The 16,975-nt window shown below is 34.8% G+C and overlaps 1 protein-coding gene and 1 pseudogene across 1 annotated transcript; one reads left to right on the top strand and one right to left on the bottom strand.

Moving 5' to 3' along the window:
- The first annotated feature begins 11,032 nt into the window (after positions 1–11,032).
- Positions 11,033–13,053, top strand: LOC147284081 (ABC transporter G family member 1-like). Its single transcript, XM_086244056.1, has 5 exons — positions 11,033–11,518; positions 11,651–11,730; positions 11,878–12,342; positions 12,571–12,657; positions 12,818–13,053. Exons 1-5 carry the CDS (start codon positions 11,035–11,037, stop codon positions 12,941–12,943), a joined length of 1,242 nt encoding a protein of 413 aa, XP_086100182.1. The 5' UTR covers positions 11,033–11,034; the 3' UTR covers positions 12,944–13,053.
- Positions 13,054–15,816: 2,763 nt separating this feature from the next.
- On the bottom strand, positions 15,817–16,936 carry LOC147284080 (putative ribose-5-phosphate isomerase 2 pseudogene; annotated as a pseudogene).
- Between the last annotated feature and the right edge of the window lie 39 nt (positions 16,937–16,975).

The following is a 16,975-nucleotide window of genomic DNA, read 5'->3' as shown; positions in this document are numbered from 1 at the left end:
ATTTGAAGAAAATTTTGTTGAGAAATTAAAAAACTAAGATGGGATTTCTAGATAATTTTACATTTCCATTTTTATGTATGTTTATTGCTGGAGAAATTTTGACTTAATTACAATCTTATGGTTGTTATTTTTATTATGCTATATATACATCTTCCATACACTACATATATGGATCTATGTCATTCTACTTTTGACACAAATTTTTAATGGGGCTCACTCCATATAAGAGTTTAACGATCCGAACCGTCTATTTTGTAGGTCTTTATTAAACGATCATCCTTGTAAAAAATTAAGTAAATTATAAACCATTTACCTACAAAGATTAAATGGTCAACATTTCAAGTGTTTATTTTGTTGACCACTTAATCTTTGTAGGTAAACAGTTTTCGATTTACCTAATTTTTTGCAAAGTTGATCCTTTAATGGAGAATTAAAAGATAAACGGTTTAATTGGATCTTTAAAATTCTATATGGAGTAAGCAGAAAAGTTGTGTCAAAAATAGAATGCCATGATCCGCCCCCATATATATATATATATATATATATATATATATACCGTAATTGATTTCTTCCTTATCTATAATATGTCGCCATGTAGCCAAATTTACAATATCAAAAGTTAATTCCCTGTTGTGCTGAACGCATTTTTAATTTCTCTTTTTTAATCCAAACGACTCAAATATATTTAAAGACGAGATTGAAATGAATTAAAGTCCATAATATCTAAAAAAACTAGCTTGTTTGAATTGACCTTGTCCACTAATAGCTCCGCGATGCAAAATATAATATAATATATATATGTACGTATGAAGACCACCTCAGGAAAGATCTCTTAAATAGAAACAATTAAGGGATCTCCTGCATTTACGAAAAATGAGAATGAGAATGTCCTCATGTCATCATTTAAAAAAAGAATTGCGGTATCGATCACATTACAATTAATTAATATTTGGTTAGATGAAGCATTAATTAATGTATGTTTTATATACGTGTAGGGAATACTCACACTAGTGACAGTTATGTGGGACATCGGACGACAAAAATTGTGCATGAAGCAACCAAGTACATCAAAAAGTGCTTAGGGGTTGGAGAAGATGATGAAGCAGCAGTCTTGTTCTGTGGGCAAGGCACGACTTCAGCCATTAAAAGGCTGCAAGAGGTGATGGGCATTACAGTGCCATCAATTTTGAGGGAGAGAGTGATAAATAGTAATGTGATTAGCAGCCAAGAAAGGTGGGTCGTTTTGGTTGGGCCTTATGAGCATCACTCGAACCTGCTCTCATGGCGGCAAAGCTTAGCAGAAGTAGTTGAGATTGGCGTAGATGAGGATGGCTTGTTGGACATGGAGGCTCTCAGACTACAACTGGAGTCGTATAAATACTCCAACCGCCCAATTCTGGGTTCCTTCTCAGCTTGTAGTAATGTCACTGGAATTTATTCAGACACACGAGCAATTGCGACACTCATTCATCAATATGGGGGATTTGCGTGCTTTGATTTTGCAGCAAGGTACCAACACTACACTTATTTTATTTTAATCGTTAAATTCGTTGCGTTTTTAATTATCTACTTTTCAAAATATTGTAATTTTGATTATATATTTTACAAATTGAATTTAATGAATCTTGTACTTAGTGTTTGTTTGTCGGGATATATAACTGCATTAATGTTACTAGTCCACATTTGTTTTTCTAACTCTATATATATATATATATATGCTTTTTATGTAGTGGGCCTTATGTGGAAATTGAGATGCGGTGTGGAGAGATAGATGGGTACGATGGTGTTTTTCTTAGTCCACACAAGTTTCTTGGAGGGCCTGGATCCCCTGGCATCCTTGTTATGAGCAAGGTTCTCTATCAGCTCAAATCTTTTCCACCATCAACTTGTGGAGGTGGAACTGTTGCTTTTGTAAATGGCTTCACAGAAAAGGTATATATATATATATATATATACAAACAAATTAATTAAAATGATATATATAGGGTTTTTTACATTTGCACAACTCAAAATTTGAGGGTCATTTCACATTGCCACTCAAAATATAAAAAATAAAAAGTTAAACCGACTTAAATATTATATGTTAAGATTTCCGTCTTAAATATAGCACGTGTATTTTTATGTTCTTAGACAAATTTTGCTGCATTTTAAGACAGAAATATGTTAGAATTAAGTATGAATCTTGTTCTACATGCAACAAATTTTAGTTCAAATGACAATGTAAGACAACTCCGAAAATTTAAATGGTATAGGCGTAAGAAACTAGCTAGAGAAAATTGAAAGCTAGCTAGAAAAACTTTTAGAAAATATGGCGTATTATGTTTAAATAGGTGCATAGTTTTTTAATTTTTTTTGTGATCAAAATAGGTAGTTAGTTTAATTTGTCTGGCATGGAGTCACCAAACTTCTTAAAAGTTAAAACTAATTAATACACCCACACTATGTATATAGCTCATCATTCTTATTTCTTGACCTTAAACTAGCTGAAATCTGGATGGACATAATCAATTCCAATCTGGGTCCACATACCTAAGTGAAATTGACACTCGACAGACCAAATTAAAAAGATAAGGAAGAACTTTCTGAAGTACGGTTTTAATTATTACATCATGTCATTGGTACGTCCATATATACTTCAATCAATGCTATAAATCCATGTGATATCATATCATATTATAGTAGTGATAGAAGATAAATAATATTTGTTTATTTTAGTTAAATATATAATCGAATATGAGTAATTAATTGATGCGTGCAGGACACGGTATATTGGGAGGACATAGAAGAAAGGGAAAATGGTGGTACACCTCAAATAATCCAAACAATTAGAGCAGCATTGGCTTTTTGGGTGAAGGAATACATTGGTTATGAAGTGATAGAAAAGCAGGAGCAAATATATGTTAAAAGGGCACTAGCGAGGCTTCTCCCAAATGAAAACATAGGGATTTTGGGAAACACTAGTGCCAAGAGACAAGCCATTTTCTCTTTCCTCATTTATTCAACATCAACCACCATTAATAACGTTAACATCAAGAGAGATAAGCCACTCCATGGGGCCTTTGTTGCATCTCTGCTCAATAATCTATTTGGTATCCAGGCTAGAGGTGGCTGCGATTGCGCTGGACCCTATGCTCACACTCTGCTCAAACTTGATCAGACTCATTCACTTGCCTATAGATCTGCCATTCAAAAGGTTAATTATCTAATCTCTCATTCATTAATTAATTTTATATATATAGGTTAAATTTCACTTTTGATATCTGCAGTTTGGGTAAAGTTTTACTTTCGTTCATGTAATTTTGGTCATATACTTTAACTATTGTCATTTAAGGATACAATAGCATTTTTGTCTATTAATTCGTTAAATTCTTAAATTGCTAACAATTTGTAAAGTAATTGACCAAAATTACAAATGTTTGTAAAGTACAAGCCAAAAAACAAAACAATTGAAACTACATGAATGAAAATTAAATTTAATTGGCCCAAGTTATAAGGGCTAAAAGTGAAATTTTATTTTATATATATAGACAATCAATCTCTAGAAAGGATGTCCGTATTTTTCAAAATTTGCGGATGTCGCCACAGTGTTGATATGGACAGACATTGTCGACATGTGTTGTAGCACATGTCGGCACAAACTTACTGTAACACATATTGACATTGTCTACCTCATATTGACACTATGGCGACATCTGTAAATTTTGAAAAATACGGACACTCTAGAAAAAATCTCTCTCTCTCTCTCTTTCCCTCTCTATATATATATATATATATATATTCTTCTTACCACTAAATTTTGAAACTATTAATCTAGAGTCATAAGGTGGAAACTATTAATTAATTACTATATATGCATGGGTTCTAATTTAATTTTATATATATAGGGCTATGTGGGATTGAAACCCGGATGGACTAGAATCAGCTTTCCCTACTACATGTCAAATGATGAATTCGAGTTCATTTTGACTGCATTGGAGTTTATAGCTATTTACGGACAACGGTTCCTTCCTTTGTATCACTTCAATTTGAGAACAGGAAGTTGGACTTTCAACAAGAAGGCGTTTAAAGACCTACTTGGGAAAAAAAACTGCAACTTCCATGACTTGCTAGACAAAAACACAGAGAAGCATGGACTACTCAATAAATTTGCCTCATATTTGGAAACCGCTATGCAGATTGCTAGTCTCTTGCCCAAGCTTCCTCCTCAGGGTAGGCTTCCCCCAGATATAGGAATCAATTTCGTGCACTTCAGACTCTAATTACTCCAAATCATTTGGCATTTTTTTTTTTTTTTTTATGCTATATAATATGAGTTTTACTCTAAGTAGTTGATTCATTCACGAAAAAGTAATGTTATTTGTACACACTTATCTGAACACCTTGTATGGCAACTTATATGGTAATGTCATATAATTAATAATATGAACTGGTATACAAATAATTAAAACTAAAATTCATGTCAACCCATTTTATTAATTAGCATAGCATGACACATCAATTGCCACATAAGATGGTCCATACATCATCAACATATCGTACTGAACTTTTGAACCCTAGCCGCCACCCCACAAGAAAAAACTCTCTTCTCCTCTCCTCAACCTCTCCATGGGGGAGGGCAGCCCTTGTGTTCTCATAGACTGTTCCTCCCCTCGCCCCTCTTTCCTCTGTTTTTCTTTTTATTTTTCTGTGTTTTTATTTTGTCTTTAGGGATACTCTCCTCCCAATAAGTGAGAGCGTTTCCGATTCATTGTCATTTCGACAGTGCGATTTGGTTTGTTTTGTGTTTTGATGCTTTCAAGTTTTCTCTGGCACTCATCACAAGGTGATAGGGAATCACTATTTTCGCCAATACCGGTCATGTTTCTATCGATTACTATTGCCCGATTTGCCACTTTAAGCTATTGTCAGTCTTGACTTAGAGATGTTGGTAGGATCGTGGACCCAAATGCGACTAGTTCGCTAATTCCTACGGTGCCTCGGCTCCGTTTGGTGACTATAATGTCTGCTCGATGCCGATGTTATGAGATTTTGAAATTTCTGTGAGCTTTTCTGCTCCACTTCTATGGGGTTTTGTTTTTTTGTAAGCCTTTAGACTCACATTTTGTATTCTATCTGTCTTTTTGATTGTTTTAATGCAATAATATGATTTACCATAAAAAAAAAAAAAAAAAATCATCAACATATCATAATGTCGAAATAATATGAAGATTTCGCTTGAACTCAATCCTAGAAAGATAATGAGGTCCATACAATTTTTGGGTCAAAAACTTTTGCTTAGTTCACGGTCCGAATCTTTTCTTTTCCCTTTCAAAACAGGCTGGTTTGTCAAGGCCTATCTCCGTTTCTCATGACTGAGTTCTTTGAAGCAGGCTTTGTTACCTTTTAAAAGTTTGAGGTGTCCTATAATCAAAGCCCAATAAATGGGAAACATCCATGATTAAATTCTTGTATATATATCCAGTTTGCATATGTATACTTAACAAAAAGACAAAACATATTTTTATAAATATCATTTTATGCAATTTTTTTTTTTATTATAACTGACCAATAGTTACTAGAGTTGGATTGTAACCAACAAACAGTTAAAATGTTTTTTTTAATAAATAAACAAATCAGGTTATTATTTTTTTTAGGGCCTGTTATGGAGAAAGATCCATGACATCATATTTTTTACACAAATTTTTAATTGAGCCTACTTCATATAAGATTTCAATGATTCGAATCGTCTATTAACTTAACAATATCTATATTATTATAAATAGATAAATTAGAGATGTTAAATAAATAATTAAAATTAAACAATAGAATGTTATTATGAATTAACATTAAACAAAAGAATTGTAATTTTATGGTAAGAAAGGCATTTGACATGCATGGAGTGTGTGTCAAAGGGCTAGTATATATTAACTAAAGAACAATACTTGGGTCATCCCTTGGGGGTATCTCAAGGTCACCCCACTCCCCCACAAATTTCAATTTCGGCAATGCCGTGTATAATTGGAACCGTTCACTTTTTAGATTACATATTAAAAATTATCTCTGCAAATAATTAAATCAATCAGAAATCGTTTGGTTATATAACTGTTGTCAATTAAATAGAAAAAATATATGATTTTCGATTAAAGAGTGATTTTTTTACCAAACCGTTTGATTATATAACTGTTATCGATTAAATAAAAAAAAATCAACGGTTATATAACAGTTATATAATCAAACGATTTCTGATTGAATTGATTTTTTGTAAAGACGATTTATAATAGGTGATCTTAAAAGTGAACGGTTCCGATCATGCGCCTGCATTGCCAAAATCGAAATTTGAGAGGGTGACCTTGGGGTACCCCCAAAGGGTGACCCAAGTACTGACCTTAACTAAATAGAAATTTATTAAAAACCCCAAGTTGGAGTCTCACTCTTTCATAGCCTCCTTTTTTTTTTTTCTTTTTCATTTTTTACCATCTATATGGGATGTTAATACAGCCCTCGTCCAATGAGTCTTTTTTTCCAACGTAATTTAAAACTTACCAAAATGGTCCTTTGCTATAATCCTAACTATAGGGTTAATTGGCTAAGGTTTATACGCGCTTGGTTTTAACTATAGGGTTCGCTTAGTTTTACTCTGGTTCACGCATGTTGGCTGGATTCAAACAACAACAGATATTAATGAGTATAAAATAATGACAGTAAATTTGTTTCATTTGAAAATTTGGTCTTACATGATACAACAAAAAACTTAGTCTCTCTTTGCACAGTGAAAATGAAAGAAAATAAAGAATAATATTTGGGTCACTCCTAGGGGGTATTTCAAGGTCACCCCATTCTCTCAAATTTCGATTTTGACAATGTCGATGCATGATCGAAACCGTTCATTTTTTAAATAACCAATTAAATATCATCTCTGTAAAAAATCAAATCAATCAGAAATCGTTTGATTATATAACTGTTGTTAATTAAGTAAAAAAAATTGATGATTGTCAATTAAAGAGTAATTTTTTGATCAAATCGTTGATTTTTTCTATTTAATCAACAATAATTATATAACCAAACGATTTCCGATTGACTTGATTTTTTACAGAGATGATCTATAATAGGTGATCTAAAAAATGAACGATTTCGATCATGCGTCGGCATTACCAAAATTATAATTTTGGAAAGATGGGTGACCAAAGTAGTGTCCGAAAATAAATCCCAAAAAGAAAAGGCAGAGTGAATAACGTGATAAGCAAGCATTTATATTAAGAATGTCTATACGTATACACCAACCTCTGAAATTGAAATTAAGGATATGACTTTAAATTTAGGCATAAATTTAATTTAGACACATAACTATATATGCTATTTCAACAGGGTCCACGAATTTTCAAATATTTCAAATATACACCTGATTTATTTTGTAAATTGAAAAATGAAATTTCGTTCATCAATTTATTGAGAGATCAGTTAAATGTTAGCTTGGCTTTTGCTAACGGAGATTAATTGGCGACGTGGCACCAACTCAGCATACATTTCCTGCCAAATGAGCAACACATGTCCACTTGACACGGGCCCACACACCCATCACCTCTTTCCCGCTCGTCGAACGCTCTTCTGACCATTTAGTCTCCAAAAAACATCGCGTTTCCCCCAACTTCGAATATAAATTTCTCACTTGTGTTCAACGAGCGAAAAAGAGATGATGACTTTGTGGACCCGTGTCAGGGGTTAGGTGGACCTGTGTCGCTCATTTGGCGGGAAATGAGTGACACGGGTCCACCTAACCCCTGGCACGGGCTCACAAACTCTCACTCTCTCTATTATTATTAATTGTGAGCCTATGTCACTCATTTGGTGGGAAATGTTTGCTGAAATAGCGCCATGTCGTCAAGTAATCTCGGTCAACAAAAGCCAAGCTGTCATTTAACTGATCTCTCAACGAATCATTGGACAGAAATTTATTTTTCAATTTAGATAATAGATCAGGTGTATATTTAAAATATTTTAAAGTTTATAAATCCTGTTGAAATAGCTTATATAGTTATGTGTTTAAATTAAATTTATACCTTAAATTTATGGGTGGTGATGAGTTGGCAGCTCTAGATGCAATGTATATTAGTCATGATAAATGACACAGTAAACCTTACACCACTGCATAAATTAACCATGACAAATGACAGAAGACGTACAAAAGTAAATTAGGTGCAGGCATAGAGGTTCTAGCTTTCACCTGTCAAAAGTCAAAACAATCGCGAAGGTGCATGGACCTAATTTTCCCTTATTCATGACACCACCCAGTCTCCATGGATAAGAATCCTAAGATAACCAAGTGGGCAAGTGGTTTATTTATTCTACTTAATTGTGAGTAAAATTGTGTCCCTTTTCTCCAAATTGAAAATGAAAGCTGATTATATTAGTGAAACCCCACTAATTATTGTTATTGAATGAATATAAGTATTTATTTTAAAATTAATTAGTAATGAAAAGAGTAGTTTAAATTCTTAGAAATTATTATGTAAGGCCTCACATTTTTTATGTGAGATCTTTAAGCCTAACACGTGGACAATTTATATAAGGTGACTTGGAAGCACGTGTGGCCGTTTAGCCTAACACGTGGATAACATGCTTTAATACATGAAGGAATCTAGACATTCATCTTAAAACTAATTAGCAATAGAAAGAGAACCTCAAATCTTTATAAGCCACTATGCAAGGCCTCACATTTTTTATGTGAGATCTTTTTGTTAACAATTATCCTCATTGAAAGATAAAATTAAAACCAACTGAATTCGTATGTCTTTTTCTTTTTGTCAAGTAATTTGTATAGTAAATATATATATGTATATATATATATGTATGTATATAAAGGTATATGAGCACCATTTCTTTGCAAGTTAGTTTGCAAGATAAGCATTTCTACAAATTTCATGGTATTGAAGTAGATGTACCGTAGTGATACATCATTTCGTATCACTCTGTGCGAAGGAGGAGTGCCGAGTGACTCAAGTTAAAAATAAAACAATAAATAAATATTGATATATTATCAATAAATTATTGATAGTGAAATTATTTAATATGAGAAGTTTAAGTGAAATGAACTGAAAGACAATATTGAAAATTTTTATATCAAATATCGATTTTTAAAAAATATTAAGAAATACCAAGAAAATTATCAAATTTTTTTACCATGATTTATTTTTTTTCTATTTTTAATATATATTACGAGACATTATATAGTTGTAGAGTTATTTTTTTATGATTTTGTTAGGATTATAATTAAGTTAATGTTTATTTATACATAATGCAAGCCTAAGTACTTGTAATTTTGGTTTGCTATATATGTTGATTGACCTGAACCCATTATGATTATAAACGGATTATATTATTATTTGACATTATTAATTAAACGAATTTAATTAGAGTAGATTAGTATTTGACACAAAATGAACATAATACGTTAACACACATTTCCAGATAAGTAATATTATTATAAAATAAAAGCATGTAGTAAGTGAGTCCAGTGGCTCGGCGGCTACGTGTTATATTTTTTTTCTCACCACCCATCACTGTTATTTTTTCATGCATGGTAATTTTTTACAATAACTTGTCATGCATAGCAATTTGCTGGGGGTGTTAGAGTGTCATTAATTAAGAAGTTTTATATAATAAGATATAACTCGCATTGTCTAGGTACCTCTAATTAAAGTTTTTTGACTGTGTCACTGGAGATAGGCCATTGATCGCTCGGCAGCGACATTTGAAGGAACGCAATAATAACACATAGCGAGCATTAATTAAGTTACACCACGAAAATGATATACATGGAGTATCAAAGTATCAAGTTATCAACCCACCTAAAAATCTAAAATTGAACTGACAAATATGGCATTAGATACATTTTTGGAAAGTGTATGTGTTGGCCTGACGGCTGATAAGCTGTAGAATATGAGGAATGGTGCATGAATCGTATTAAATGACAAGGACAAAAGAGAAGATGGTACGTAAAGAAGATTCAAATTCTAGTTTCGCTAAAATTACAAACTATGCATATAAGAAAAATAGTTTCTTGCTCAACAAAAGAAAAAGAGTTACTCTAACTAAAATTAATTTTTATTTATTTTTAATTTGATAAATAAAATATTAACAGACATGTTATTTGTTGTATAAATTTATTACATGAAGTGGCAATTTTTTACATGAAACGATAACACAACTCGAATTTGATATATAATTAGCGGATTTTAGTTAACCATATATTGCTTGACATGAATATGAATATTGCACAAACATGCTAACACAAATAATAAAAGGATTTGACTAGTGTCAAACAAATAACTCAGTATTATATACAGAAAATGATTAATTTTTCCCATTTTTTAATATATTATGTATGAGTCATTAGACTCATTACATAATTGTAGGATTATTTTTTTATGGTTTTGTTAGGATCATGATTTAGTGAATTTTGAGTTATAAATGATGCTTAAGTGGTAGTTTTGTTTTAAACAAAAGAAACTTGGTTTTAAGATTTTTTAGGTTTATAATATATCTGGGTTAACTTGAATATATTACGATTATAAACGTGTACTATTATTGAGTTATTCAACACAATTAATTAAACGGACCGGATTCTAACACGAAATGACATGATACAAACATAATATGCTAACACAAATTGCCAAATAAGTAGTATTACAAATTTACAATAATATTCATCTAATTAAGAGCCTTAAAATATAAGAAGAACAAATAGAGAGATAATACATTCAAGCATATAGTAGGGCCGCCCGCGGCGGCTGCTGTTCACGGGTGACCCCTGGAAAGGCTGTGTCATTTATCTTCCACCACCTTCTACTCTCCACCCACCGCAGTTATTTTTTCATGTATGTTGTCATAGCATTGATTGACCCATAAAATAAGGAATGAGAAAAGTAAAAAAAAAATTAGGGCTTTTGAAAAACTTTAAATACTAGTTGGAGAGTAGAGCAACTGACCAACGTACTAGTACTACTTCAACTAGCGTCTCCCATTTCTTCTCCTTGAGTTAGCTCAGCTACCATCGAAATGGATTGTCCAACTAAGATCCCAAGATGGGCACCAAGCCCAAGCCCAACAAGATCATTTTTACCAGCTGTGGAAGACCCCATGGCAAGTGCTGATGCTGATCATGTAGAGATGCAAAGCACAGCTTCTACAGAAGACCATGCAGGCATGTCCATGTCCTGTTCTAGCATGGACAGAAATTTCCCATTTAGCATTGGATCTAAAAGCAGTGCTGTTGCTGCTGCTCACTCTCACTCAGATCATGGCATTCATCAAGCTGTGGTTCAAAAGTCACGACTAGGATCAACTGATCAAACAGTTGCAGGGTCAAGAATGAATGCTATTTGCTTGACATGGGGGGACCTGTGGGTTGGTGTATCTGATAGGAAAAGTGGGCACAGAATGATTTTGCAGGGGCTTGCAGGGTATGCTCAACCGGGTGAGCTCTTGGCTATCATGGGTCCTTCTGGCTGTGGCAAATCAACCCTTTTGGATACATTGGCAGGTACTTGATTATGATTGACTCGTCAAATTAGTGCTTAATTTCCAACAGGGACTAACATATATGCATACTAACATTATTGCTTAATTTTTATACTTAACTACGTACTTAATTGTTATGTTCTCATTATTGCAGGAAGGCTAAGCTCAGGCACACAACGGACAGGGGAGATCCTAATCCTTGGCCGTAAAGAAACACTTGCTTTTGGAACTTCGGTAAGAGATGTGAATTGAAGGAACATATGTTTATGCATAAATAATCTAATAACATACCAAGTGTTCTCGTTTAAGAATAAGATTTACATTCTCTCATTGTCTTGGAATTGAATTCGTATGTGTGACTTAATTTTCTCGATGTTACAGGCATACGTGACTCAAGATGACACTCTAATGACAACATTAACAGTGAGGGAAGTTGTATATTACTCAGCCCAACTCCAACTGCCAGACTCCATGTCCAAAGCCGAAAAGAAGGAGAGAGCAGAGATGACGATAAGGGAGATGGGCTTGCAAGACTCCATGGACACAAGGATTGGAGGTTGGAGCATAAAAGGCCTCAGTGGTGGACAAAAGAGAAGAGTTAGCATTTGCATTGAGATCTTGACTCGCCCAAACCTTCTATTCCTTGATGAGCCTACTAGTGGACTAGACAGTGCAGCATCTTACCATGTCATGAATCGCATTGTCAAGCTAGCTCAAAGGGATGGAAGGACAATCATTGCATCAATTCATCAACCTAGCAGTGAAGTTTTTGAGCTTTTCCAAAACCTATGTCTTCTCTCCTCTGGTAGAACAGTCTATTTTGGCCCTGCTTCAATGGCAGAACAGGTATTAGTTTCTTCAATATTATATGCTAGAGGAATCACATTTTCTGACCACATAAAGTGACCGCTGATGTGTACCGGCTGTTAATTAAACTGCTACATCATGTGGCCATAGGATATCATCCTCCAGCATTAAGTGAATCGATGAGAAATGAAGAATCATTCTAATTTGATCAGCATAGAGTTGACTCAATCTTATGAGCAATTAAACAATGTTACCAATCTGTTGCAGTTTTTTGCTTCAAATGGCTTCCCATGCCCAACTTTGAGAAATCCATCAGATCATTACCTTAGGACTATCAACAAGGACTTTGATGTTGTAAGTCTTCACAAAACAATCTCCCTATATTTATATTACTTTATTCAATTTTTTGCTAGATTTTATAATTGCTTGCTCATCTTGAAAGTACTTATCCTCGTCATTGAATAAACTTATGGAATCTCCAATAACAAAAGGTTACCTTGATTATTGACAATAGGACATTGAACAAGGACTTGATGGAAAAACAAGCACTGAGGAAGCAATTAACACTCTCATAAAATCGTACAAGTCTTCAAATACTTTCAGGCAAGTTCAGCAAAGGGTGGCTGAGATTTGCCAATAGGTAAACAAGCTTATGGTTTTGAAAGTCCAAATTCAGTAGCTGATCAAAGACAGAAAGAGAAAAGGGTTAATGAATACTTGCTGTTGTTTTGTTCTGTTTTGTAGAAAGGAGGAGCTCTAGAGAAAAGAAGCCAAGCAAGCTTCATAACCCAATGCCTGGTTCTGACAAGGAGATCTTTTGTGAACATGTATCGTGATCTTGGCTACTACTGGCTTCGCCTTGCCATTTACATTGCCTTGTGTTTATGCGTAGGGACTATCTTCTATGACATAGGCTCCACTTTTGGCTCCATTCAGGTAATTAGGTGAAGATATTAGTTGTATCTTTCTCTACTAATATATATTGTTACCACATATTCCAACATAATTTAATAGCTTCAAAATGACTGTAACTTTCAGGCTAGAGGTTCAATGCTCATGTTTGTTGCAGCATTCTTGACTTTCATGGCAATAGGTGGATTCCCATGCTTTGTCGAAGACATGAAGGTTAGTCAGTTGGATTAGTAAATGCCTAGTTTCTTTATAACTATTTGGATCGTATTTACTGATAACCTCTAATAGGGATGAGATCGACCTCAGTAAGTAAGTCTTACCTTTGTTAGAGGGTGGTCAGTAATGTGATCAGTAGAGGTGGATATGTGGTACAATTAGCGATGGTTGTCTGTATATCATTGTTGATGGGTTGACCCCTTTTTCTCTGTTCCTAACCAGATCTTTGGGTGCCCAAGAACCAGTCTGATATCTTGGAGGGACAAAAGTTTCACCAAAGGCCCCACTAGGTTTCACATATTTTGATACAAGTATACAATCCTATAAGATACCCAGACGTCTCTCCTTTAATTACTCAAATACCAAGAGCAATATTTTTTTCTGAAATTAATCAAACAAAAGTTCAAATGAATAAAGACATCAACACAAAAGGGTAATAGGAAAATATCAAAAACCAGACTGAATAATTTGGAGTTCCACAACATCAAGATATGTAACATAATCAAAGAGAATACCACATGGGTTTGTACATTATGCAATAGATTAAAATACAAAATGGGTCAGAAGAATTATCATCAACCAAATCAATTAGATTATAATTTGTTTCAAATTCCTTCACAAGCTACTCTACAACCAATGAGGATGCAACAAGGGTTTCACAGATTATCCAAACTAATGGTACAAGCTGCAGAAAAAATGTTTCCCATGAGTGCCTTAACAAACTTTTGAAACCAATTAGGACTCAATACTGAGGATGGATTGACATGAAAAAGAAGTTGCAAATTAAGATCCTCAAAAGAATCTCAAAGACGTGTTAAAAATTAGAAAGCTATGAAGATGGTCACCATGCCATCTTGAACTCAACAACCATGAAAAGAGCCAAAGAATGCAAATATTGGGTAAATTTATATCCATACCAGAATGCAGACAAAGACGAAAAATAGTTATCAATTCCAAGAAAATCACGGAGTTGGCCACTTCTAAAATGTCAATATACCAATTGTTAAGGCAAGCACAATTTGTCATTTTTGCTTTTGACTAGAGATATCACCATATAACATATATCTTAGACAAAACACATCAACGTCAAAAATGGTGGCTCAATTACCTGGACAAACATACTGGGTTTGATTGCATCAATGTTAACCACTGTCTATGCATGAATTACCATCAGAGGCTCTGTGGATTTGTATCCGATTGCACTGCACCAGTGGCTCTTGGTGCACCCCAAGGTTCCAACAATTTTGGAATAAGAATGTCACTTGGGCTAGCCACTCGATCTGTGAGTTCAACAAGATGAAGTACAGATCTACATCCAGCTCTGCACGTACCTTTCTCCCCTAGCAAAGCAAGAATCATAGAACATTTTCAAGACTGAAGTCTTCTGCTGCACTACTGGAGCGGACCCATATGACAGACAGAACACATAATCATAACTCCTACAGTTCTTTTTCATAGCATACTGCCCCTGCTCTACAGAGATTGACAGTAAAACAACATTCTGGGATTAAGGTTAAACTAACAGAAAAGTGAGTTAACTTGAACCAGCTTAGTTGGGAACACTAGAGTTCTCGTCGCTCATATTGGCTACACAATCTATCGGTGCTTCTATCAATCATGAATGTCGACAATCTTTAGAAAATTTGGGTGTCCTAAACCAACCCACAATGGTTTAGCATGCATTATTATATCAATGTTATATGAATGTGGCGGCTCTTATCTCAATATATATGACCAGGACTCAATAGAAAAATCCAATCCTCAGCATGGAGATCAATAAAACCAAATACCACATCCGTTCAAAAAAAAAAATAAATAGAAAATAAAATTAGATTTCTAATGCATGGCAATTCACAGTTTTTAGTAGTCTCTAAAGAGAACCTACAGCGCCCACGAACAAGTAAATCAAATCACTGACATGAATTTGATACAGAAGAGTAAGTCAATCTTAGATAATAGGCCCACTCTTTACAACCAGCAACTCGATCAAATTCGGATAGCAAGCCTCTCTCACATCCAGAATTAGCCAAAACACACAAGTTATGACATAAATGATTCAACAAACAGGTAAAGCGCACTACCACCTCAAAAATTTCAAACACAAAGATTAACAGAAATTATGCACAAAAGACAAGTGATGCCAAGAATGACCTCCCACTCAGATTTCAGAATGAAACATTCAGGATGGTGAGGAAATACTTTACAAATTTAATGGAAATTTGTTAACAATATGTAACCCTTTCTGATCTTGAGATGATTTACAAGGTGAGAGATATTCAAATTAGTGATAAATAAGGAATTATTCATGGTTTGAACTGAGGTAGAAAATATGAACCGATACATTCCAATGCATGGATGCCCAATTGTAAAATTGAGAACATTCAATAACTAATGAGGTGGGGTTTATATAAAAAACAGAACATGACACTACGACAGCCATCAAACATAAAAGGCCAGTCATTCAGCTACCCAAAAAAATCCAAGCGTTCTACTTTCTTGCTAAATTGACTAAAAGACAATATCAAGAAATCAATTATAGGAGATAAAGAAAAACACTTGCCTTGTTGCATAAAGGACAGAATCGAATCTTCCACAATTTGATTGTAAACCAAAACTATATAATTGCTCCAACATGTAATAAGTGATTAAGTGCCCAGCTACTTATTCTTCACAGTGATACCAAGCTCGCCTGCAACAATCACAGTTGTTGCCATGTCGAGGAACATTCCATGCTCAACAACTCCAGGAAGCCGCAAAATCGAGTCACTCGCAGCCTTCAAATCCCCAATATCTTTCTTGAAATACAAGTCCACAATATAATTCCCATTGTCTGTCACAAAAGGCTCGCCATTTTCACCAAACCTCTTAAGCTTTGCAACACAACCCGCGTATCCAAACAAGTTTTGGAGCCTATGGGCCGTGAAATTCCAGCAGAATGGCACCACCTCAACGGGCAAAGCGAGCCCAGTACACCCCAAATGCCTAACAAGCTTGGACTCATCAACAATAACTATGAATTTCCTGCAAGCTCCCTCAACCATCTTCTCCCTCAAGAGCGACCCACCTCGGCCTTTGACTAAATTGAGGTGGGTATCGACCTCATCGGCGCCGTCGATGGCGAGATCAAGGACTGGGTGCGAGTCGAGGTCCGACAATGGAATTCCCAGAGACAGAGCTTGTTCATGGGTCTTTTTGGAAGTGGGTATTCCTACAATGTTCTTGAGCTTTCCCTGCTGCAAAAGCTCGCCGATTCGGTCCACGGCGTGCTTCGCCGTGGAGCCCGTGCCCAGGCCGAGGACCATGCCGGACTCGACGTGCTCGACGGCCTTGTAGGCCGCGATTTTCTTCAACTCATCCTGGGTCAGAATCATGGAGGATGGAGGAGGAGATGGAGGTGAGGAAGAGGTTGGGGAAGGCATCAAAATCTGAGCTTCCATGGCGGAATGGTCGGACCCAATAAAATGGGGTAATAAGGAACAAGCAGCTCAATTGGTCAAAAAAAAATAAGGAACAAGCAGCTATTCCTTCCTGAGTCCAAAACGCC

This window comes from Dryas octopetala, chromosome 5 (genome assembly GCF_963921425.1).
Source record: "Dryas octopetala chromosome 5, drDryOcto1.1, whole genome shotgun sequence".
Lineage (NCBI taxonomy): Eukaryota > Viridiplantae > Streptophyta > Magnoliopsida > Rosales > Rosaceae > Dryas > Dryas octopetala.
This window is presented reverse-complemented; position numbering and strand designations above follow the sequence as displayed.

Excerpts from the sequence above, each read along its gene's own strand:
- LOC147284081 (XM_086244056.1), top strand. The coding sequence starts at position 11,035 with ATGGATTGTCCAACTAAGATCCCAAGATGGGCACCAAGCCCAAGCCCA. Across the intron at positions 12,343-12,570 it reads CTGCTTCAATGGCAGAACAG|TTTTTTGCTTCAAATGGCTT; the intron begins GTATTAGTTTCT and ends AATCTGTTGCAG. Across the intron at positions 12,658-12,817 it reads TCAACAAGGACTTTGATGTT|GACATTGAACAAGGACTTGA; the intron begins GTAAGTCTTCAC and ends TATTGACAATAG.